The sequence below is a fragment of the Ascaphus truei genome, chromosome 2 (genome assembly GCF_040206685.1).
Source record: "Ascaphus truei isolate aAscTru1 chromosome 2, aAscTru1.hap1, whole genome shotgun sequence".
In the NCBI taxonomy this organism is placed as follows: Eukaryota; Metazoa; Chordata; class Amphibia; order Anura; family Ascaphidae; genus Ascaphus; species Ascaphus truei.
The window spans coordinates 371,145,808-371,172,312 of NC_134484.1; the positions used below are offsets into that span (position 1 = coordinate 371,145,808).

Sequence of the window (26,505 nt, forward strand, 5' to 3'; positions counted from 1 at the left end):
AGAAAGGAGGGCATGTAGGGGAGAAGCTGGTGAGGAGGGGGGCATGACGGAGAGAAGCTGGTGAGGAGGAGAGCATGTTGGGGAGAAGCTGGTGAGGAGGGGAGCTTGAGGGGGAGAAGCTGGTGAGGAGAGAAGTATGGGAAGGAGAACCTGGTGAGGGGAGCATGTGGGGGAGAATCTGGTGAGGAGGGGAGCATGTAGGGAAGAATATGGTGAGGAGAGGGGCATGTGGGGAGAAGCTGGTGAGGAGGGGAACATGTGGAGGAGAAGCTGGTGAGGAGGGGGGCATGTTAGGGAGAAGCTGGTGAGGAGGGGAGCTTGTGGAGGAGAAGTTGGTGAGGAGGGGGCATGTGGAGGAGAAGCTGGTGAGGTGGGGGGCATGTGTGGGAGAATCTGGTGAGGACCTACATTAAATGTGTGGCCCACGAAGCTTACCAGAGCTCGTGAAGTGACCCGCCAGCCACAAAACATGCCCACCTGTGCTAAAAGTATGTCAAATACGGTACTTGAGATGAGCACTGTATATGAAAACTTGGGAAAAACTGATGTATTTAGTGACTTTGTAAATTTGAACATACAGTCTTACAAGTTCAAAACCCAAACCCACTGCATTATACATTTGTTTGTGTCAATTTTAGTACTGGGATAGTGACCTAATGTATACAACAATAGACAAAAAGGCCCCAATGCTACATCCAGTATGACATATTCTTTTGTTCATTACTACCTGTTTTTGAAGTGAAACTTCTTTGCTGGCACCTACAAAAAATTTCACTGGCACAAATGACCTTCATGGTGACAGAAGTAGAGTAACGGAAGTGACGCCACTGTGGGCAAAAGAGGACGCCGCCGCGCATCACTGTGGGCAAAAGAGGCCTCGCGCCGACTCGGTGCACATGCGCAGGAGCAGCAGCAACCCCAACGGAGACACACACAAACAAAGGCATACACCATATACAGACAGAGAGACACGCACCATACACACACACAGAGACACACACACAGAGACACACACACACACAGACACACTAGGAATTTACAGTTACTATAATATAGAGGTGCAAATAGCTAAAACAGGGGGGGTGCTGCGCATGCGCGTTGTAATCAAACTTCGTTGTGTTTTGTCACTAAAATTGTGTTTTGATTTTTAATTAAAAACATCCCCATCACAAATGCAATTTCTGTGACAAAAGACAAAGAATTTTCACTTAAAATGTGCATGCTCGGCACACACACACTTTTTCTTTCTATGTTTGTTCTTCTCATAAGTATGGGTCATTTAGTTCAATCCTTTGGCTAAAACATTTCAAGTCTGCAACCCCATCAAGGTGACCCCTCAGCAGTTCCTACACTACCAATTCCACACTGTCCCGTATTTCTTCCGCTGCATAGAGAAGAAACAAAAACAGTACTGTAGCCAACAGCATGGGATGTGTGACATGTATGCGGTGCCTAATGGGTAAAAATTAAGATATAATATGTGATATGTATGAACTGCAGTGCAGTTAAAAACCAGAAGTGCCCTAATAATTATAGTGGGGAAAAATCTAAACAATAAAGTGCAAGAGAAAATATATTTATACATCCCATGCTGTTGGCTATAGTGCTGTTTTGTTTCTTCTCTATGCAGTGGAAGAAATAGAGGACATTGTGGAATTGGTAGTGTATGACCTGCTGATGGGGTCACCTTGATGTTGTTGCTGGCTTGAAATGTTTTGCCTAAGGATTGAACTAAATGACCCATACTTATGAGAAGAACAAACAGAGAAAACGCAGATAGTAATTAACTAAATAATTTGTCATACTGGATATAGCATTTGGGCCTTTTTGTCTATTGTTGTATACATTGTGAATTTCAGCAAAAGTGCTAAAAAAAATTCCAGGCTTCTAACGTGTGCTGAGACACACTGGGTTTTACTGGAACATCTTGCAGAGTCAATCTGGGCCTGGTGCCCAAAGAGCAATACAAAGGTCGAACTACATTACACTCTACAGGAGAGTTATTAAGACTTGTAGAAGTATCAGCTTGGAACAGTAAAATCATGTCCCTTTCTCCATGTTTCTATGTTATGTAACCCTGTTTCCCCCCTCCTCTGGGAACTACCCTGGTTACGGCTTCTCGTGTGGTGCTGAAGCCAACCTGTGGTGTCAGGAAAAGCTGAGCTGCACGATGGTATGGGCAGTAGGACAAGCTTTAGGGACATTTCTTAATTACTCACACTCATGGTACAGTGCCTCCAGCCATGACAGGATCCCAAGGATAGGATATCAGCTCCTGTCATTGCAGTCCAGCTACCTCCTGCCCAGTAACCGATGCCCAGGCAGAGACAAGGTGCACAAGCATCTTTATTTTCTCTCTCCTTCCTCCTTCCTTAGATCAGCACATTATCCTGCAGTGCAGGACTTCTGGATGGTGCCTGCCCATTCTCTTGGGGCATTCTGGTCTGGATGGTCATGCTTGCCCCGCAATGGGGAAGACTCATAGCCCTCTTACTCCCTTTTAGGATCAGAGCCAGACCTCATCCTCATTCCACACCTACTCCTAGAGCAGGGCAGAACTCCACTCTCCTCTACCTCCTCACTCCACCAGGAGCTATGAAGAACTCTCTCATCCATCTCCTCACTCCCTGAGGAGCTAGGAGGCTCCTCACTTACTTTAGCCTACTCCCCTTAGAAACTTCTGGAAGGGCGGGCTAATAGACTATACCCACCTACAAGGGTCTGTACACAGGCTACAAGACACCACCTACCATCCTTCACTTTCTGAGGAAGCAAGAAGGGGGGTCAAGGGCCCACAGATTAAGCTGCTAATGCCTGGATCTTAACAGGACTTACATAGCAGATACACTATGTGGGGGAGAAACAGGTACAGCTGGACATACCCTGTTACAGTTAAAAAAGAAAAGAAAAAACAGACCAAGAAGAAAAAGGAAAAAAAGTGACAGATGGCTGTTTTGTGCTATTTCAAAAGTAGAAAGTCACAAATCAACAATAGTTGCTCAGGTCTCCTTTGTCTTTAAAATGTTCCATTTAAGGGAGACTTCCGATGACGCCTTTTGGAATGGAAGCCTAGAGAGGGACCTCCAGGGACCCTCACAAGTATAATACTGATAAAACAAGTTTCCTGACTCAAATTCGGAAACTGACCCCGTCCCAGAACAACAGAACCGACCCAGGATGTCAGTCAAACATAAAAACCCCTCGGCCCAAGAGTTTTCACGCTTCTTTGGCGGTACTCAGAGCGCAACCAGCAGAGAGCATGAGGAGAGGACTGGGATTCAGACACGTGCCGAGGAGGAACGGACAGCAGATATGGAGGGCGCCGGCGAGATCACTAGAACCTATCTTGAAGAACTATTTTTAAAAATGGCTCAAAAAATGGCAGAGACTTTTCAATCAGATGTCCGCTCGGCTGTTACAGAACTTAAAGGGGAGATTTCTGTATCAATTTTTTAATTGGGAACAACATACATTCACATGAGTACAATAGTGTCATAGGCACATGACATGATTCTCGACTAAATATAGCATGATGTAGTCTCAATGAGGGTGTGTTTTTCTAAATGGGGGGGTGAAATGGGGGGGGTAGACGTACGGGGGGGGGGGCTGTGATTTCAGTCACCCTCTCCATCTGTTTGTGGGTGGCCTAATGCAGGCCTAGTCCCAACGGACCGCTCCAGGGGCTCCAGGTGTTCCAGAACTGTGGCATTTTCTTATGGAGCATTGCCGTTAGTTTGTCCATGATCATCACTTCGTCTATTCTTCTTAACACCGTGTTTCTCGCTGGGGCTTTGGTGTTTTTCCAAGCCGCCGCGATTGAGCATCTTGCTGCGGTTAGGATATCTGTTAATAGTCTACTCATAGGTGGGTCCAGGTTGTCTTTAGGTTTGCTCAGCACAAAGGTCAGGGGGTCTAGGGGGAGAGGAAGCCTCGTGGTCTGTTGTATAAGCGCCTGGATCTTGGTCCAGTATCTCTGGATCTCCGGACATGACCACCAAATGTGGGCCATGTCCCCCTTTTGACCACATCCCCTCCAGCACAGGTCGGGGGTGCCGGGGAAGATCTGGCTCAGTCTAGCCGGGGTCAGGTACCACTGGAAAAGTATTTTATATATGTTCTCTTTTGTCACTGAGCAAATTGATGTCTTTGTGGCCAACTCCCAGATATCCTCCCACTCGTCCATATCTATCTGAACGTTGAGGTCCTCGGACCATTTCTGCATGTACTGGTGGATTGGGGGGGCTGTTGCCGACTCCATCCCCCTTTAAATCTCTGAGATCAGACCCCTCTGATAGGAACCCCTATGACAGAGGGATTCAAACCTGGTTAATGGGGGGAATTTAGCATTGGGGCCAGGGAGAGGAGGAAATGTCTAATTTGCAGGAACTTGAATAGGTGGAGGTCTTGGTGGTGATATTTATCTCGTAGTTCCTGGAAGGATAGTATCTCCTCACTCTTCAGCAGATCGGCAACCAGGCTTATGCCTAGACCTTGGAGTTGGTCGAATTGTTTTTTGGAGCACCCAGGCGTGAAATGTGGGTTTCCAAAGATGGGGGTAAGATGAGATGGGGTAGCTAGCAGGCTGTACTTCCCTTTGTTTTTGAGCCATATTTCCAATGTGCACCTCATTGCCCTAAAGGGGAGATTTCAACCTTAAACCGTCGGATCACATACCTTGAATCAAAGATGGAGGAATCCCTTTAAATGCAAGCAGGCACTGACGACAAAATTCTCAAGTTAAATTTTGACATTAAACTCCTTAAAGAGGGCCAGGAAGACCACAAAAATAGGGAAAGGAGGCAGAACATCAGAATCCGAAATATTCCGAAATCTGTCCCCGTCGACGAGCTAGGGCCATACATCAGTAGGCTGTTTACAACTAGACCCAGCACTTTAGGAGAGAGATTTGGAAATGGATCGTGCCCACATGGCTTTGGGCCCCATATCGGATGATCCCAGAAGATGCAGGGATGTAATAATAAAAATGTATCATTACACTACTAAGGAACGACTCATTAGATGTTGTAGGGATAAGGGTAAGATCCCCTTTGGGAACAACACGCTGCAAATCTTCAATGATCTATCCAGAGCTACGGTAGCAAGAAGGTGCGAACTGAAGCCGCTGACCTCCCGCCTGAGATAAAGGGGAATAAAATATTGCTGGGGTTTCTAATTTAAGTTGATGGTCTTCAAGGATGGGAAACAGTTCGTATTGCGAAACCCGGAGGAGGGCGAAAGGTTCCTGAGTTCCCTTGGGATCTCGCCTTCAGAAGAAGCAGGCCCAGCCCTGAAGTCCCACAGATCCGTACGGAATGGACCCCCTCCACGTATATCGGAGAGACTGGCCTCCCAGAATCACCAGAGGCCATCTGCAAAGTACTAGAAGAGAGGAAGCGGCCTACCTGTCGGCAATTTCTGTCCAAGTATGGGAACCGGCAATGCAGAAGGAGACGCCCCGACGGAGGAGTCTCAGCTACAACCTACAGAATCGGCGGGCCTACTGGTATGTCCTTACCTTGGCTCCTTGGGTGATCATGGGGTTTGGTCTGTCTTGAACCACCTTTCAGGCCTCAGTCCCCGGGCCTGCAGTTTCCCCCTTCTCATTGATCTTTTTGGGTTTTTAAGGGCGACTCGATGACTCGGATGAGGGGACCTCTGCTTCAGTCTGGAGCACATGGGGATGGGGAGCGACGGGGGAGGGCTGCATGGCTATGGCGGTCCGGCTGTTCTCTCGCTCTCCATGGGGACCCTCTCTCCACCTCCGTCGGTGACTGAGCCTCCTATGGCCAGTTGGCTAATGCAGATTTTACAGGGACTCCCCGGCTATGAACACAACGGAACAGATGGACCAGTCGGCTCTACAATAAGGTTTGAGACGCGGGGTGTTTGTGATTGCGAGAAGCTGGCTTGCCCTCTTCTTTTCCATCCCTCCTGATTGAGAATATCATAGGGAAGCAAATCTGCCTTTATGGTTCAGGCCCTGGACCACTGGCCCAAGACTCGCCTATATTGTTATGCTAGAGGCTCTGTCACCAAAGATAGTTATCACTTTTGGGCCAGCTAAATCTAGGTTATATGGGACTCAGCTCATATCACATGTTTTATATCTAGCCAGTTATTTGGGCTGAGCTTGATCCGGAACTCCAAACCTGACAGTCGTTCAAGTAAAGTGACCGGAGAACAAAAGTCCCTGACTTAAGACTAAGGCCGAGCTTATAGTGCCGGCGATGGCGAAGCTGATGTCACGCTGAATTTGCTGGAAAAATCAAATTGAAGTGACTTCCAGCGATCGCGACGTCGCGTCGCTGTTGCCGGCACTATAAGTGCGGCCTAAGTCTGGCATGAGTAACCTTTAATGCAAAGACGAGCCCAGGAGGCCTTGGTCTGACATTATATGCTTTAAGTTAGTATGAAAGAAGGAAGTTGGGTGGTTAGGAAGCGATCTATGGTAAACACATAAGAGGTGTTTCTTTCTATCCACTTAAGTTATCTCAAATAGTTATTTTAAAAAGTTGCTTAGATTGGTTAGAGTGTTTAAGTAAAAGTTGTGATTTATTATGTATCGGCCAGCTGCGTAAAGAAAGAGCAATGATAAGCAGAAGTATGCTGTTACAAGTGTATGCTAATAACACAGTGTGCTGATTCCAAGTTAAACTGTTAGCTAGTGTAGCGGTCATGTAAAATGCCTACAGTCATCTCTCCTGCTGGCAGTAAGGCCTGGTAAGTGTGGGCATGCCAGCAGTAATCATGGAGGTTTTCCCTCACACCCTGGTGGGGTGCTCTGTGTATGGCTGGGACTGGTCACATGCTCTGACTCCATGGTTAGTGATGTCAGAGGTGTGTCAGCCTCAGAAGCTTACATAAGGCACAGCACTGTGTTCTAAAGGAGTTGCTGGAAAGTTCTACCTGAGTTGCTGTCTAGTTCAAGTCCAGTTGAGGAAGAGTTCTGTCAGTTATGATATAGTAACTCCATGGGAGACTGTGTCCAGGGACCTGGCACAGGACAGTGATTCCTGCGGGAATAGTGAATCCCTGATCTAGGTGATATACCTATCTAAAGGGAGCACTGGCGAGATGAGCGGCTGAAGATACTCCTTGTGGAGGGCAGCTGCCCTGCCGTGTCAATAAAGATGAGTTCAGCCAGAAACCCTCTCGTGTATCTATCTGGAATGAGTGTACAGAGAGGAGCACCACGGAGGAGTTCCTCGCCAGGATCATCCCCTTGCGGACGCAGGGACCCTGGTGAGGTGGAGGCGCTGCACTGGAACTAGGTGAGACTCAGCACACTACCTCAGCTGCCTGTCTGACGGGTCCTCCCCACACACCATCATGCGGGAGACTCAGGAGTCCTGTAGCCAACAGGTGCACCAACAGACATCACTACCATGTAATGGGGACCGGTTAGACCACAGGGGCCAATGTGAGATTGGGTGGGTCAGGCCGGGCCAGAAATACCGTTACACTAGATTAAAGTATGTTTAAAAACTAAATTAGGCCAGAAGTTCTTGAACACCCTAGGGGCCTGAGATATTTACTCCTGTTTTGGTTGGGTGTCATGCTGCCGAGATTTCATCCCCCACCTCTTTGAGATTTCGGAGCCAGGGGGGAGAAATGCGGAGGGTAAGCCTCGGCAATGCGAGACGATAAAAGGATGTCGGAACATGGGTTTGAAAGGGAGAGAGGTGGACAAGTCGAGCTCAGCAAGGTGGCACTGCTCGGCTTGGGTTGCTGTACAGGCATACCCCGCTTTAAGTACACTCACTTTAAGTACACTCGCGAGTAAGTACATATCGCCCAATAGGCAAATGGCAGCTCACGCATGCGCCTGTCAGCACGTCCTGAACAGCAATACCGGCTCCCTACCTGTACCGAAGCTGTGCGCAAGCGGGGAGACTATAGACCCTGTTACACATGCGTTATTTACATCAGTTATGCGTGTATATGATGATTGCAGTACAGTACATGCATCGATAAGTGGAAAAAGGTAGTGCTTCACTTTAAGTACATTTTCGCTTTACATACATGCTCCGGTCCCATTGCGTACGTTAATGCGGGGTATGCCTGTATATGGTTCAGCCCAGAAACAGTTAGTTAATGTAATGTAATGAAAATATATGCATATGTTAAATATTCGAGAGGTTTCATTGGAAATGTTACCGATTGTTATTGTTGTTGTTAAAATTGTTCTGAAACTATTCACCGGATATTCTACTTTCCCCTGTTATGTCCCCCCCTTACCCCCACCCGCCCCCCTTTCCACCTCTCCTCCCCCCTCTCTCCCTCCTTCCCCCCTTTTCCCCCTCCCCTCTCTGCTCCCCCCGACCCCCCTTCTTCCCTTCCCCTCTCCCCTTATCTTTGGATGACTACTTTAATCTTAACAGAGTCTCGGTGGACTCTTCTTCGATGTTATGGGAAACCCACAAGGCTGCAACCAAAGGGGTTTTCATCTCAGTGGCCTCCCACAGAAAGAAAGTTAGGCAAAAATTGCACGAAGAACCATCAAAATAAATTCTGGGCCTAGAACATAAACATAAGTCTAACCCATCAACAACAATCTATAAATCCTCTTATTGAGTCCAGATTAGAGCTAAAAAAATTCAACTAGGAGGTAGAATTTTCATTGGAATGGACCAACCAGCTGTACTATGATAAAGGGAATAAAGCTGATTGGATCCTGGCCAATAAGTTGAAAGGGGTAAAAGATAAAACGCAAATCACCGCTATTAGACGTAAAGATGGGACGACCACTTTCGATGACCGAGAGATTGCCGGCGAGTTCCCAAAATTTTACGCTGACTTATATGACATAAATGTATTAGAGGTGCTCTCTGGTCCCCGAAACTCAGAAGCCATTTCAAAGTATCTAATTAATTGTAGCATGCCACAGTTAACCGAGGCAGAAAAGAATACTTTGAACAGTAAGATCACTCTGCTGGAACTGGTCAATGTGATCAAGACACTGAAATCAGGTAAATCTCCAGGCCCGCATGGTCTATCAAATATTTATTATAAAGAATTTCTCCCGAACCTCTCATCAACTCTTCTGGAGATGTTTAATTCATTTCTAGAAGGCAAGAAGATCCCAACAAATTTAACCACCGCTAATTTGGCAATCATACATAAACCCCTTTGCTGTGGCAGCTATAGACCCATATCCCTTCTAAATTCGGACATTAAAATATATAGCAAGATCCTCGCTAACAGGCTGATTCCCATTTTAACAAGGTTAATCAATATAGACCAGGTTGGGTTTGACTCTGGCAGACAGGCCTCGGACAATACGAGAAAAATTATCATCATAGAACATGTTCACCTTACCAAAAGAAAAGTGATTCTGTTAATCCTGGCACAGAGAAGGCCTTTGACAGAATCAACTGGGATTTTTTAGACAAAACCATGCTGTCTTTTGGCTTCTCGGGTCCCTTTTTACAAGGAGTTAGGGCTCTTTACCATTCTCCTAGAGCATTGGTTAAGCTACCTTTTAATAACCTAAAAACTATCAATATTAAAAATGGCATGAGGCAGGGGTGCCCTCTTTCCCCCCTTTTATTCACTCTCTCAAAAGAACCACTTGCCTCTTCGATCAGATCGCACACAGATATCCAGGGTATAGAGATAGAAGACAAAAGCTACAAGATCTCGCTTTTCGCTAACCCCCTGATATCTTTGCCAAACTTATTAAAATCCCTGAATGAGTTTGGTAGGTTGTCAGGGTAAAAGATAAACAGTGATAAGTCGGAAGCCTTCAACCTGACTTTCCCTTAACTCTGAACTCAAGTGTTTGCAACAAAAATGTAAATTCTGTTGGCGCACCACTCACCTTAAATATTTGGGGGTTAACATTTCTAGAAATTATGAATCTCTTTAGCAAGGCAACTATCCTCCCCTATTCGACAAAAATAAGAAGGTCTTAAGACTGGAGCAAGCATGGGATCTCATGGTTTGGGAGAATGACGTCAATAAAAATTAACATCCTACCCAGGCCCACTATATTATTTTCAAACCCTCCCAATTCATATTCCTAGAGGGGAGCTGAGAGCCCTTCAGTATCAGATTTTCAAGTTTATTTGGCTTGGAAGGAGACCCAGAGTGGCCAGGTTTGTGCTTCTATCTTCCAGATCGAGGGGTGGATTGGGTGTCCCAGATATACTTAAATATTATTATGCGGCCAAACCTCCATGTGTACGACAACGAAAGAAAATATATATAAAATTCTTTATCAATGGTATCTCACACCAGCGAAAGTAAAGCAGATTTTTCCTTAGGCTTTAGATCTCTGTTGGAGGGCTTGCGGGGAGGTTGGAGATATGATACATATTTGGTGGTACTGCCCAGCAGACCAAAAATACTGGAAAGTAATTCAGAGGATTATCACTGAGACTACAGGTCTTGAAATCCCATTATATCCTTTTATTTATTTACTGGTTAAGCCGGTTGAGGTGAGCCACGCGGCCAAATTATTAATATCACACATCCTAACTGCCGCAAGGTACAGTATAGCTGCAGCTTGGAAAAGCCCACTACCCCCTTCTAGGTCAAGGGTAATACATAGAATGTATGAGGTTGTGCTGATGGAAAGGCTAAACAAAAAAAGTGACAATAGCGCTCTATTGTCTGATGGAAAGGCTGACTGCCTTCCTGAAACATTTAACTGAGACATTTTATAAGATCTGGGACCCACGGCTGAATATTCAGCAATAAGATAATAAGATAAGATAATTAAGTTAAGGAAAGAATGGAAAGAAGAAGGGAGGGCTACTGGAGTGCAGGAGCAAAAATAAGAGTAGGGATCTATCAAAGTGAAGGGTAAAGTTTTAAGCTAGGAGCCTAAATAGCTATATAAATGATTATATAAATGTTCAAAGACAGTGGTTTAAAGTTTAAGCCTAGGTTCATATTATATCTATACGGGGTTCCATGTTACCCTCATGTAAGAACTTTACTTATTTCTGCTGAAAGCTCTGTAGCCATGCATAATAATGACTGCATACATCTTCCCTGTTGGCTGTAAGTCCTGGTAAGTATAGGCCTGCCAACAGTAGTTATGGAGGTTTTCCCTCACACCATGGTGTGGTGCCCTGTGTAAGGAAGGGAGTGGCTGTATGCTCTGAGTCCCTGGATAGTGACATCAGAGATGCGCCTGCCCCTGAGGTATAAAGGGCACAACACTGTCAGTTAGTGTTGGTTCCAGTTGCAAGTGGAGTTGTGTTGCAAGGGATTGGAGGAATACTTTTGTGACCCTAGTGCAGTAACTAGCGGTGGCAGAGTGACCAATCAAGTCTGTCTAAGCCACACTGTGTCCAGGGACCTGGCACAGTGGTGATCTCCCTAGGAGAACGGGAATCCCACTTCAATACGGGAGGGCATACCTGGCAAAGGGACAGCACGGAAAGATGTGCGGCTAGAGCTGGCAGCTGCATGGGGCAGTCTGCTACATCCAAGCATATAATAAAGATGCCTTGTTCCAAGAAACCCCCACTGTGTGAGTGTGAGATTACTCTGCAGTGGCGGTCACCACCGAGAAGGAGTTCCTCACCAGGACCATCTCCCTACGGAAGCATAGATCCTGATGAGGTGGAGGCGCTGCACATGAAGTAAGTTGGACTCGTACCCACTACCTCAGTGACCTGTCCTGATGATATCCCCTAATAACACCAAGCTGGAGACTCAGAAGTCCTGTTACTTGCAGGTGCACCACCACACACGACCTTGTAATGGGGACCGGTTAGACCACACGGGCAAATGTGAGATTGGGTGGGTCAGACAAGGGGGTCCAGCCGTTACATTTGGAGGCGCTGCTGAGATACCTGTTAACAGGACAGGCTTTTTCTAGGCACACACTAGGAAACAGGGAAAGTGTCTTCTGCCACTTTGTGCTGCGTGGGACGGAGCCAGGGGTAGTCAGGGAGATTCTGGAGCGGCATGCCGCAAGACGCCTTGGGATCCGTTAGGGGTTAGTGAGTCTGGAGCAGGGGGCTAGTGCTGTTCTAGTCGCCTTGAGGTAGCGCTAGCGGGGGACGCCTGAAGGGGTAAACTGGTAACTTAGGGCAGGAATTCTGGAAGGGTCCGCACTAGGCTAGCCAAAAGCAGGTCGACGCCCAAAGTACTGCATGGAAGAGCCAGAGTACTCTAGTCTCCATTCCAGATCACTTACCAAGGAGCACAGACTGGAGGAACGCGTTACAGTAGACACAGAAAGAGTGAGCCTAGCCTGAGGTAGTGCAAACACTGAACAGATCTACGTTAGGTACACAAGGTGGTGCACAAGGCATGTTTATTGTACGGATGTGGTAGCTGCCCCGCAGAGCGGAGCTCCACGTACAGGAAATCAGTGTTCAACGATCAAGAGAGACCTGTCAGAATGGAGGATCTGCACAGAGCAGAAGGTCCAGGATGGCAGGGAGAGAGAACCGTCAGAATGGAGGATCTGCACAGAGTAGAAGGTCCAGGATGGCGGGGAGAGAGAACCCCAAGAATGGAGGATCTGCATAGAGCAGAAGGTCCAGGATTGCGGTCAGAGGAAGAACACGCATATGAACTGTGCGTGGACGAAGAACAAGCTACATACACTGGCGACATACTTTATTCGAGCTCGGCTAGTCCCACGAATTCGGGTATACCCGGGTGTATTGAGGTTTGTGACTGTTTTCTGCCCGAGTGCATTGAGTTATTTTCCAAGCCGGGATTGAAGCATTTTATTCCAGCTGGCTGCAATACTGCACAGTATATATATATATACTGCATTACAATTCATGAATTTATGCCATCTGGTAGACACGCGAAGCATTGCAGCCTATTAAATCCTAATCATTATCATTTAACAGATCAGCCGCCCATCAGCCAGGCATGAACCCAGGCTGGGAAGGCAAATGCAACGGGGCTTGTCAGAGGTGAGTAGCGGCGCATTCCAGGTATCTGCCAGGTACATACCGGGTATTTGCTCGGATAAAGTGTGTCGGTGCAGTAAGAGACTTTTGTGAGTTTGTTGTGGAATGGCGTGAAAGCCGTGGCTGCGCCGTGTTTGCCTTGTCTATGCTCTCGGGAAAGTGCCGTCGAGGCTAGTGAGGACGACAGTGTTGTTAGATGGGAGGAACGAAATGGACTTTGTTATAATCCAATATACAAACAGCCAAACGCTACCTCAAATGTGAAAAAGGAAGATTTCACTCACCAAAATGGCGGTTCCCGCGTTCCCGGGACACCGCGTGGGCATGCTGCAGAAAGTCTTGCAACTTTGCAGTTTGCTAATTGTTGGCCAGGATTGGCGCCAACGAGAAAACTCCACCCCGACGGGGAGTTTGGCGCGAAAGCTGGAGCCGCGCCCTCATGGTCTATGACTCACTCCGAACCTGTGCTGGGTCAGCCTACAAGTCTACGAGACATCCCCCTAGTTTCAACCAGGGGGAGTGGTTTGCGGTTCCACCGGATGTCGACAGAGAAGATGGAAGGAAGGGTTGCTACATCAGCCCATGCCTTTCAGTTGCGAAGAGCCATTGACCAATATAGACCTCTGAGACAAGTGCCTCCGTTGGTAAAGATGGCTGAAGCTGCTGACAAAGTGGACCAGGGTCCGGTGATCTCCACTCACCCTTATTCGGCTCCAGGAGGCTTCCTGGTAATCCGTGTGGAGGGTGTGGAGACTGTGGCGTGTCTTTGCCTGCAGTGCAGACTGCCGGGCGGAGCCGTGGGCAGCGAGGCCCGATGCCCCCACTGTGGACTGCAGTACATGTGGCCCATGACCACGTTTGTACCGGTGCAAGCTGTGGGAGTGACCGGAAATGTCCCGATGCCGATAGAAGAGCAGCCGGGAGCCCTCTGGAATAAGAGTGCAAGTCCCGCAGAGTCGGAGTCAGCTCTGGTGCTTCCGACAGAGAAGCCCAGCCATCGGAGAGGTGATCACCGAGGAGCCCATCGCCGGTCTCCTACTGGGATGCCTCGGCCGAGTTGCAGGCTGGAATCCTCGGACGAGGAGTGCGCAAGGCTGGCGAGTAAGACAGTCATAAGAAGAGACTGTCATACCATTGGTACGCCATGGAGGGATGAAATTCCTCGTGGTGTGGAGACACGGAGTCGAGTGTCTCCAGTACCGCGACCACCCGATCGCCGGAGTCCCACTGCCGTGGTGACTAGTGGATCGGACGCAGGTCGATCCACCCGACCCTGCGAGGTACTAAGACACCGTGCCTGTTGCAGAACCGAGGGGTGGAAGAGCCGGAGGAGCGAGTCCAGAGCCAGACTGGATCGCGCAGCAGACGGGCGTTGGCGGATGTCCTCGTGGAGGAAGAGATCCCGATTGGGGATCCACCCCAAGATGGCGTCGCAGCACGTGCGTGTGCGGAGGTGGTTCCGGAGGACCAGAGCGGCATCGAGTGGGAGATGGTGGCGCCTCTGCGGTCAAGCAGCGGGAAACGATCCCCTACTACCAGGGGGAACGGGCGTTCGAGTTGCAGAACCAGGAGCCCCGCTGCTGGAGACAAGAACGGACTTTGTGGCGACGTTAAGGCAGGTATCGCTGGAGAGCAGGTCGTAACCCTGTCAATGCCTACTGTTCGGTCCCGTCCCCAAACCCCGTCCACACCCAAGGTTAGCCCCAAGGCCCTAGCTAAAGCCCCTGTACCCGTCACTATTTTATTTGGGTCCAGTTCCAGCTTAGGGTTGTCCGGGGAGTCACGTGGTCCTTCTGATGATCGGACTGGAAGCCTGGACTTGGGGACTTCGGATGATGGGTCGGAGGGAAGAGGGAGGATGTCCCGACAGGTGTCGGTGTCTAGTGATTGCCCTAGTGTGCTAAGTATTACAGTGAGAAACACCTCCCAGTATAAAGGAGTCGTTGAGCGATCTGAGGGTACGTCTGGGGTATCTTCTGGGGGGCCTGATGAGGAGTCCCTAGAAGAATCTATAGACCATAGCTCCGAAGAACGGAAGGAGACTAGATGGTGGGCCCCATTGTACGAGGGGTATGTATCCTGGTTCGACCGCACCCGCTTTATCTTAGAGAGGGAGGGGGTGGTTGATCACTGGTGGGCTGTTGGTGACTTCGACGACGAGGCATACCTTAGGGCCCTAAGGGTAAGGTGGGATCGTATCCAGGCATGCCTTATTATCCCTAAGGGGTCCGCAGGGTTGGATGACCCGGTAGAAACCGATGAGCCCCTGTCATGGGTGTTGCCCGGGGCGGCTGGCCAAAGTAGCTTGACCAGGGTGTGCCGAGCTGAACGGGCTATTGCGGCAAAATATAGGAAGTCACATGGGCTTGATTACCCGTATGTCCCTGAACCTCTAATGAGAGAGATAGAGGAGAATAGGGAGAGATGGCTTAAAAACGATATCCAGCACTATATCGTAGAGAAAGGGGGAGCCATTAAAGGGATGCAGGCCGAGCAGAGGGTAGCTCAACTGATGCGGGTCTGGAAGATAGGACGCAGTGTGTATATGCACAAAGTGGTGTATTGCAATGAGCGAGGGGTACCACGAGAATACAGCGTGACTGTGCATGATGCCGCGGGGCGGGAGGTGAAAAAGCCAGATCCTCGGCACTATTATTGATTAACCAATAGAGTGGTCTGTTGTTTTCTTTAGTGCTCCCTGCTGGTCAGTGAGTGTGATGGGCTGGCATTATTATGTCCATGTAATGATGTTTGCTATGTTATTTGTGTGTTCTTTTGCAGTGTTTCCTGGCGCAAGGTACACCAAATTTAGGTCCCAGCCGGGACGGTGGGTATTAACCAGGTGGAGTATGTAGCCATGCATAATAATGACTGCATACATCTTCCCTGTTGGCTGTAAGTCCTGGTAAGTATAGGCCTGCCAACAGTAGTTATGGAGGTTTTCCCTCACACCATGGTGTGGTGCCCTGTGTAAGGAAGGGAGTGGCTGTATGCTCTGAGTCCCTGGATAGTGACATCAGAGATGCGCCTGCCCCTGAGGTATAAAGGGCACAACACTGTCAGTTAGTGTTGGTTCCAGTTGCAAGTGGAGTTGTGTTGCAAGGGATTGGAGGAATACTTTTGTGACCCTAGTGCAGTAACTAGCGGTGGCAGAGTGACCAATCAAGTCTGTCTAAGCCACACTGTGTCCAGGGACCTGGCACAGTGGTGATCTCCCTAGGAGAACGGGAATCCCACTTCAATACGGGAGGGCGTACCTGGCAAAGGGACAGCACGGAAAGATGTGCGGCTAGAGCTGGCAGCTGCATGGGGCAGTCTGCTACATCCAAGCATATAATAAAGATGCCTTGTTCCAAGAAACCCCCACTGTGTGAGTGTGAGATTACTCTGCAGTGGCGGTCACCACAGAGAAGGAGTTCCTCACCAGGACCATCTCCCTACGGAAGCATAGATCCTGATGAGGTGGAGGCGCTGCACATGAAGTAAGTTGGACTCGTACCCACTACCTCAGTGACCTGTCCTGATGATATCCCCTAATAACACCAAGCTGGAGACTCAGAAGTCCTGTTACTTGCAGGTGCACCACCACACACGACCTTGTAATGGGGACCGGTTAGACCACACGGGCAAATGTGAGATTGGGTGGGTCAGACAAGGGGGTCCAGCCGTTACAGCTCTAAGAAAACTATTTGTACAAAAAAAATGTTCCATCTAAGAATGTGGCAAATCCCACACTCCTGCCCCAGCATTCTCCATACATTAATGCAATGTTAGCTGCATTACATGCTGTCATGATGAAGTTTTCCAATGCAAAGAATAATTTTGTTTGATGTACTGTGCCATTTTCTACAGGCAATTGTTATAACTGATTGAGTGCTGTAAGTTTAAAAAGTGTGACTGATTCGTGTGTGTCAATAAATTTGATGCACATTCTCAGTCTGTTATATTTATGCCACCTGAATACATTAGAGACTTTGGGATGCCGGTTAATTGGGAGGAAAAAAACACATCACTTGAAACTTCCAATTACAAATAAGTTTGTGTCATGTACTGTAACTCCTTGCTAACTTCTGCAAACACAAAAGAGACAAAAGTTGGACCTTGACACGGATAAAAATGCCTCTCTATGTGAATGTGTCAAAGTTGCCTTGATATACAGTTCCCATATCATCACACACAGGAAGGACAGGAAATGAATTGCAAAAAGCTATGTTGAAGGAATGTTATGGGTGTTCATCAATGCAATACTGTATATCGAAGGATTCTCCGAACAGCAAAGAGGATTTCAAAAAAAGGTCTAACTAACAAGGAAGATGTGGACCAAAAAAACTGCACAATATCTACAAAGGAAAGAAATCTTATGAAACCCTATGGGACCTAAGCAATGCTATGCCATAGGATAGTCAGACCTCTACAATGTCTTCTAAAACCAGAAAGTGTATTATGGCATAGCCCCACTTAATAAAATATGGGCTATGATTTTAGACATATAAAAACAATTGGGATGACTTGCACTGCAAAAAATGGAAGGATAAATCTTTATTCTACAATGATAGAGCAGTGTTTTTTAACTGGAGTTCCTGGGAAACCTTGTGTTCTCTGGGCATCCCTAAAGGGATCCCTGCAATTTGAAAAGTGTACCAAATACAGAAGAATTTACAATGCTTCTGATCTCAGACGCACTATTAGAGAGGGTTGGGGTTTATTACAATGCACCTGAGTTCAGACGTGCTATTATAGAGGGTTGGGGTTCCTTACAATGCATTTGATTTCAGGCGCGCTATTATAGAGGGTTGGGGTTCCTTACAATGCATTTGATTTCAGGCGCGCTATTATAGTGGGTTGGGGTTCCTCAGAATGTCACAATGGCTCAGCGTCAAATGACGTTGCGGGTCATATGACGTCACATCACGTGACCCCGCCGCATCATTTGACGTGCGTTGCCATTTCGACGCATCGCCGAAGACCTGACTGGCAGCAGGTAAGTGAGTTACAGAGGCCTCACGCCTTCCCCGGCATTTAATGTAAATGCCGTGCGGAAGAGCGCGGGGCCTCTGTAACCGCCGTGGCCCCCTTAGAAATTCTCCCGCCCCCCCTGGGCTGCACGCCCCCCAGTTTGCGCTCCGCTGCTTTAAGCCACTTGTGTGATGTACACTAAGAATGATATAAATTCTACAAGCATTTGCAATAATGACATTATATTCCATTTATATCAAATGATTAGAGCATCAGAAAAAAAGACTTACCTCTATTATGATACTTATATTTATCTTTAAGTCAATATGCAGGTACATATATTTTTATTTAACAGCAGCAGTTCCTCGTGCACGTTTATTTATTTTTTGGCGGGTGGATGTTCTGCACTTTTTTGCATGTATAAGAAGGAGTGGATTTCCGGGTCTAAATCGCATTCGTTTCAGCTCCGGTGCCCGTTTCGCAGGCTGCCCGTGCCTACTGCTGCCCCTGCCTACTGCTGCCCCTGCCTACTGCTGCCCCTGCCTACTGCTGCCCGTGCCTACTGCTGCCCCTGCCTACTGCTGCCCCTGCCTACTGCTGCCCGTGCCTACTGCTGCCCCTGCCTACTGCTGCCCCTGCCTACTGCTGCCCCTGCCTACTGCTGCCCGTGCCTACTGCTGCCCGTGCCTGCTGCTGCCCGTGCCTACTGCTGCCCCTGCCTACTGCTGCCCCTGCCTACTGCTGCCCGTGCCTACTGCTGCCCGTGCCTACTGCTGCCCCTGCCTACTGCTGCCCCTGCCTACTGCTGCCCGTGCCTACTGCTGCCCGTGCCTGCTGCTGCCCGTGCCGGCTGCTGCCCCTGCCTACTGCTGCCCCTGCCTGCTGCTGCCCCTGCCTACTGCTGCCCCTGCCTACTGCTGCCCGTGCCGGCTGCTGCCCCTGCCTACTGCTGCCCCTGCCCGTGCCTACTGCTGCCCCTGCCTACTGCTTCCCCTGCCTACTGCTGCCCGTGCCTACTGCTGCCCCTGCCTACTGCTGCCCGTGCCTACTGCTGCCCCTGCCTACTGCTGCCCATGCCTACTGCTGCCCCTGCCTACTGCTGCCCCTGCCTACTGCTGCCCCTGCCTACTGCTGCCCCTGCCTACTGCTGCCCGTGCCTACTGCTGCCCGTGCCTGCTGCTGCCCGTGCCTGCTGCTGCCCGTGCCTGCTGCTGCCCGTGCCGGCTGCTGCCCCTGCCTACTGCTGCCCCTGCCTGCTGCTGCCCCTGCCTACTGCTGCCCCTGCCTACTGCTGCCCGTGCCGGCTGCTGCCCCTGCCTACTGCTGCCCCTGCCTACTGCTTCCCCTGCCTACTGCTGCCCCTGCCTACTGCTGCCCGTGCCTACTGCTGCCCCTGCCTACTGCTGCCCCTGCCTACTGCTGCCCCTGCCTACTGCTGCCCATGCCTACTGCTGCCCCTGCCTACTGCTGCCCATGCCTACTGCTGCCCATGCCTACTGCTGCCCATGCCTACTGCTGCCCCTGCCTACTGCTGCCCGTGCCTACTGCTGCCCATGCCGGCTGCTGAACATGTCGGCCCCGGGAGGAGAGGCAGCAGCAGATGCATGGGGGTGGGGTGGGGTGGGTTGGGGAGGGAACCCCTGGCACAGAAAGTGTGATGGTCCCGCCCCCCTCCCCGCCTCCACGTCGGAAAAAGTTTACTGCAGACCGCAAATCGCGGTGCAGTGACTTGCACGCGCCGCCGGCAAGCAAGGCGGCCGTGCAGTGTGGCCTTAGCCTATGAATTGAAAGCTGCAGTTCAAGCTGCCGGTTTTTAAAAAAAATATTATTTTTTTCCAAGTCAATATGTGCATCAATACATATGATAGAGGAATGGTGCTCAAAAAATACAGGGACCTATATCCTTATAATAAAGGGAGTAGAGCAGACACTGGGTAATGATTAATAAGTGATAAAGCAGTAAACCTATAATGGGGCTCTAAAACACCCTGAAGGTGGGGGTACGTGTACAGAGACACTTCCCCCTCCTCATTGGGCTGGCCCCAGGTAAACGTACTCACGAGACCCCCAATAGCTCTCTCCAAAGTGTGCAGCTGTATCAGGTCAGGAGAATCCAAGTGCAGTGTGTGTGCAGCGCACAGCAAGGAATGAAGGAGAGCAGGTCTGGCAAAAAATCACTCTTTAATGGGAAGCCATAAAATAGAGGGTTGCATCAATACAACCTGCACACTGACAAGTGATTAGCTAATCTGCAGATCGATCTGTTCTCTTGTAATCAGTCGCTATTTAATTCAGTTCTTGCACAGCATTTTGGGCAATGTAATTCCTGGAATATGATTGACTGGGCAGTTACTAGATACAATTGGTGCACTGCTAGAGAGAGGGCGGGGCTCAAGAGCCAGAGCCTATCAAAATGGGAAGGGGCTATTACTTTAGAAATGCTTCCTACATTGGAAACATTAAAAATGTATTTAAAACATTTTTTTTTTTCAATTTTAAATGCTACAAGTATTTTCTCATAGTACAGAACTGATTTATTAAAAAAACAAACATGTAGGATATTGCTTGAACTGCTGCTTTAACTCATATCATTTTAGTATCTTCTCCTCTGAGCATGTTTTTTAAGTGTTTTAGTGTTACAAATCATGATTTTCTTAATCGCTAGCTTCTGAGGTGACCATAGTGATCTTTAGACTGTACGTCTCCATTTTAACCTACCGGACACATAATATTTCAAACCCCCATATCTGCTGAATGCAGCAGATTCTAACAGCGTAAGGCCGCGCCTATAGTGTCGGCGGCGGTGACACGACGCGTGACGTCACCCGTCGCCGCAAGCAAAAGTTGTATTTCGCTTTGCGGCGGCGCAGGCGACCAGGCTCCTGATTGGTTCAGGGGCTGTCACATCAGGCGACTGCCCCTGAAAAATCAAATAATTACGGCTACAAAAATCGCGTCGCCCTATAAGCGCACGCGGCGGCGGCAACAATGCATTTGTTTTCGGGCGACGTTGCGTCGCCGGCACTATAAGCGCGGCCTCAGAAAGGGCAAGAAGAGATTTATTAATGTAAGGAAAATGCAAAACAAAAATGGTGATCAGGATGGACTGCTGTTTTAACATGAACATTTTTATGAATCCAGAAACAGCCTTTTTTTTTTCATTTTCCAGCCAGCCAGATAGTCCAACAGAGGAATACATAACAGCCCATATGTACTAAGCGGTGCTATGCCTTGTGGAGCTGGAAGACACCTTACTTATGGGCCCTAAGGTGTTTTCTGGCGCTGTAAGATGTCTTATGCAGGAGCATCGCTTGGTAAACATGGCCCAACATGCACTCATTTTCAATGCTAAAAAATATGAGACTAAGTTGCGATTATAGTGGTCGCGTGTGCACGACATCGCGCGCCACGAGAACAAATGAGTGTTCCTCAATGAGGCCGCCCATAGTGTGGGGGCGAGCACTGCGGAGCGACCGCATGGACGAGTTTTGAAAATACAATTTAATTATTTTTTTAGGCAACGGCCGTGTTACGTGAGCGGTTCAGCCAATGAGGGCAAACCAGCCTGGTGACGTGTACGCCACGCCTCGGCCACGCCTCCCGAACGCCTCCAGCCTCAGTGCATGTTTCTAGCGAGCGACAGGCCCGCGTGATATCACGCGCTCCGTCGCGCACACGCAGCCACTATAATCGCGGCCTAAGAAGTACTATTCAGGAACCTTTTCTTTACCCTACCCTAATGACGTACCGGATATGGTATGGGCCTTGGAACGCCAAATGCCCTTGTAATGTACCCGGTATACCGTGGGCGCTTGCTAATTTTCTAGGGGTTGATCAGTGGCCTGTCCGTCCTGCATCCAGGCCTGGTCACGTTCAACATTAATCTTTACTAAGTCAAGCAGCAGTGAAGAAAAAATGGCAGAGCACAAATGCTGTTCTCTCTTCATGCAGCTGGAGCACGCCAACGGAGCAGGGATCCTGTGAGTTCCTCTACAGTTTTTCACGTTTATTGATAAAATGTTTTACCAGGAAGTAATACATTGAGAGTTACCTCTCGTTTTCAAGTATGTCCTGGGCACCGAGTTATGATGAGAAATACATGGTTACAAACACATAGTCCCATTAAGTGAACAGGGTTATACATTATATACAAGACATTGCATGCACAGCTAAAGATAATACACAGTATGGGAGAAGGGTTGTTTCGGTGAGTGAAGACACTGACTTGCACTGTGTTTGGAGCAGGGGAACCTGGTTCAATTCCCAGTGTCAGATCCTTGTGACCTTTGGCAAGTCACTTTATCTCCCTGTTCCTCAGGCACCAAAAACATAGATTTAAGCTCCACGGGGCAGGGACCTGTGCCTGCAAAATGTCTCTGTAAAGCGCTACGTAAAACCAGCAGCGCTATACAAGAACATGCAATTATTATTATAGGTCAGGGGAGCGCAATCTTTTTTCCCAGCGCCACCCTGCCGGCTTTCCCCTCCCCCCCCCCCTCTTATCTCGGCTCCGGCGTCATGACAACACATTGCCATGGCAACATGACGTCACATAACCATGCGGCACCATTTGATGCCGCATAGCCATGGTGACGCGTTTCCAGAAGCTGCTGGAGCCAAGGTAAGTGCAGTTTACAGAGGACTTTCGGAGCTTCCCCGACACTTAATTTAAGTGCCATCGGAAAGCGCGCGGGGCCACGCCCCCTACAGACAATCTCCCGCCCCCCAGTTTGCGCACTGCTGTTATAGGTTAGAGGCGTATGTAACAATTACAGACCAGATTAAAATGTGAGACAGCTTTACTTTTGAAAGAACTTAGACTGGTGGTGGCACGTGCAAGGCGATTATTTTTCTAATGCAAACTGTGGATTATATATATTTAAACATTATGGGAGCAGCATTAAGACTTCTTTTGGAACCGTGACATACAACATCAGACATCACCCGCTAGCCATGGAGGTGGGTCTGTAGTCTCATATTCCCATTATCTGCCTAACATTATTAGCTACACCACATTACATGTATAAAGAGGAATCAATACTAGCAATTTAGGATTTACATGTCATCCTGACTGAGGAAGGAGCTTCCTATCCATATACAAAAAAAAATACAGCCATTTCAGACATTTTTTTAAAGTTATTTCGCAAAAGTTTTTGGTGCACTGATTATTGGGCCATGTCCTGTTTTTATTTCCTAGCTCATAAGCTAATTTTGTTTACAAATTGCTATATATTCAAAAAATTTCAACCCATCGCATATTCTATTGTATAATCTGTCATGATTTACTGATGTAAAATGGTGTTTTGGGGTCATCCTTAAAAATGTGCGTTATTGCAAATGACTTAAGAGGACTCTGTTATTAGCTCGCACCAATCCATGCACATTTGGAATCACTGCACAATTGGTTTCTCAATGAAGTAAGAACTCCTACAAAAGGGGGTGGCCAACACCAGTCCTCAGGGGCCACCAACACACCAGAAATTAGAGACTCGAGGAGTTGGCCACCCCTGTCCTACACCATTACATTTGTATGTCCTGTATATGCTATTCAGATTGGTACGAAATACAACAAAATTAAACATGAAAAATACAATTACTTTAAACCCAACGTGTTGCTAAGTGAGACTCCGTCCTTAGGTTTATTAGGTCTAAAGTTTCAAAGGATTAAAAAAAAACTTTTAGGGGTGAATGTAACAACCCTTCCCATGCTCAGCAGCAGCACTTTTTTGTAACTTTTTTGATGTATGTTCAAGAACTGCATATGGTTTTCATTTGAGTGAGTGCATTGAATAATGGAATAAATTCCTCATGCTCCAACGAGGTCTTTATTTACTTAGCGGTGCTATTCCACAAGACACATTTACTTCATGTATTGCTTGACTTGGAGAGAGAACTCTCAAAAGTTTGTCTTATAATATCAATTGTTAGTCCAAAAAAAAAAAAAAAGGTATTACCTAATATTGAAGTACTCATATACAGTACTCTTCATTATTGCAACTGGACTAACACGGCAACTTGTATTTAATTAATTTACTTAGTAGTCTTTTCGTTTGCCTAAGTCACCAAAATGAGTTTGCAAGTTCTTTGGCACAGGGACCCATTGTGCCTGCAAAATGCAAATGTGGAAGAGTGCTGCGTACATTGCCAGCGTTAAATATATATCTTCTTATATCATCAGTGTAGCAAAAAAAACATTCAAAGCCACTTTGCTTGTTATACAAAGTTAAATCTTACTGTTAAGTAAATGGAAAACCCACATGGATTCCTTCTTTACAAGAAATACATATTGTATCTAGTTGTCTACTACAGATGCAGGGTTTCATCCGGACTGCAATAAAACGGATGTATTATTCATGTTTAAATGGCTACCTTTATTTTTATTACAACATAGTTTGTTCATGAAATACTGAATATATCTTCCCTAACGAGTTTGTCGCGTTTTAGTTATTTTGTCCTCTGCGATGTTTATATATTATTTTTTTATTGTTCTATGTGATTTATATGTCTTTTGGTATAAAACTACTGCGCCCACCAACAGACTCTATTATAAATAGAATTAAGAACGTCATGCTAATGGAAAAGCTCTCTAACTACCTCTTGGGAACATATTATAACTTTTGTGAGATCTAGGCCCCATGGACTACTTCCACATAATTATAACTACTTATATATACACACAAATAATTGTGAATTTTTTCACTTTGACATATACATTGTAAAGTTAAATTTAACTTTGTGGGTTTTACGATTTGAAATTAAATATACAGTATATATTTTTTTAGTAGACTGCATAACTGAATGAAATGATTGAATTGTAGCAACCTACCCCTCCCCTGTCCCTTTCTTTAATGTTTCTGTACTCCATCGCTATTTCTTCAACATTGAGTAAAATACGTTTAATAAAAAGTATTTAAAAACAAACTATTACAAGCCACTCTTCCAAAGTTTACACTCAGAGAAACCGATAGATAGATACATGATACAAAAAGATAGCTAGGTTATAGATATATTAATTATAGATATAGTGAATTAATGAAGTATTGATATTATAATAGGGAAAGTAGCTTGTTAACCTCTTTGTGGATAGGGTAGTCTGCCCTCTGACTGTAATCAGGTTAATACCACTGGCAAAGAAAGGGTAGTGGGCAAGTTCCCCAAAGCAGTATCCAAAGTCCTACAACGTGGTACTCCATACTCATGTGGCTTTCATGAAATTGGAGGCCAGAGAAAAAAAAACCAAAACCCTCCGCTGCCCAGAGCAGGAATAACTCACTTTGTGGTGTGCTGCCAGGGCCCGGGTTACAATGTAACAATGGTCTAACATTAGGACACACACACACACACACACACACACACACACACACACACTCTCTCTCTCTCTCTCTCTCTCTCTCTCTCTCTCTCTCTCTCTCTCTCTCTCTCTCTCTCTCTCTCTCTCTCTCTCTCTCTCTCTCTCTCTCTCTCTCTCTCTCTCTCTCGGTACTTTGGTACACTTAGTGGCATAGGGGGTTTTAACTACGGTTTCAGATTAATGCTAATAAGAAAGGTAGAGTGAAATAGGAGGGTGCATTTGGGAGTGTTTGAATGGGTTACCTGTTCTGCCAGCCCTGGATGAGGTTGGTGTACTTGCTGAGCACCCCTTCTATGACATGCTTCAGCTGCTGCTCCTTGCCTCCTCCCCTGCTTGTCTGTGCAGCTCCCCCATCCAGTTTCCCAGCCTCTGCCAGTGCCTCAGCTTGCTGCTGCACCCCTCGGCTGGACCCTGCACCCAACCCCCGGCCAGCGGAGGAGGGAGAGGACCCTGCCGAAGTGGCTCTGCTGCTGCTCCGGCTGCTGCTGTCGCTGCTGCCTCCTCCACTGTGGTGCTGAGTCGCTTTCTCCATGGCCCTGCTAGGTACAGGAGGCTCTGTGCCTTCAACAGCAAAGCAAAGGACTCATGCAGAATAAAGTCCTGCGAATCCCTCCCTCTTTAACCCTAGTTTTCCTTCTTGTTGCAAACAGTTGTTTGGGGTTTTTCCCCCCTAATCCTCACTTCATGTGGCTTTCTGCACTGTGGTTTTCTTCCAATATGTGTGTGTGTGTGTGTGTGTGTGTGTGTGTCAGTTGCCAGTCACTTGGGAACACCCCTTATTCCTATTAGATGCATTTGTGTTTGTCAGTTCCTAGATGTGGATGAGCAGTTGAGTTCTGGCACATACCCCCTCCTCTGGCAGCTAGAGAAAGCTGCCTGCCTGGAAGGAATTTTCTGTAAGTAAGGCTTACTTTGCTGATGTGTGTGACCGAATTTCTGCACCCAGTCACTCCCACAGCCGGGTGACAACAGCAACACCACCTCCACTCATATACCTCCCTCCTCCTACTATCCATCCAACCCGGATATATACTGTCCCTCCAAAAGAGGTTGGGTTTTCCCCTCTCTCAGCAGTCGTGCAGCTCTCTCCTGTACTGTCGCTTTTAAAGCCACATTGTGCTAAAGGAAGCAATGTACTGCAGCCCTTCTCATGTCCACACAATTTGCATACAAATTAAACATTAAAAAAAGTTATGGTGGTTAAAAAAAAAGGTGACAAAAACCCTCCACTGTACAGTGTACAGTAAATAAAAATACCACTTGTGCATTTGCATGTCTAAGGCTGCGCCCTGCTAGCGCTGAGCTCGCTGA

At 47.6% G+C, this 26,505-nt stretch overlaps 1 protein-coding gene across 3 annotated transcripts in view; it reads right to left on the minus strand.

Moving 5' to 3' along the window:
• The window catches only part of OSBPL10 (oxysterol binding protein like 10), a 303,273-nt gene extending 277,175 nt beyond the window's left edge, over positions 1–26,098 (minus strand). For 2 of the 3 annotated variants that reach the window (XM_075587024.1, XM_075587022.1), the window contains exon 1: positions 25,437–26,096. In XM_075587024.1, the coding sequence (XP_075443139.1) occupies positions 25,437–25,726 (290 nt within the window). In that variant the 5' untranslated portion in view covers positions 25,727–26,096. Of the gene's footprint in view, positions 1–25,436 lie in introns of all 3 variants that reach the window. The other variant, XM_075587023.1, reaches the window with a different exon arrangement.
• Between the last annotated feature and the right edge of the window lie 407 nt (positions 26,099–26,505).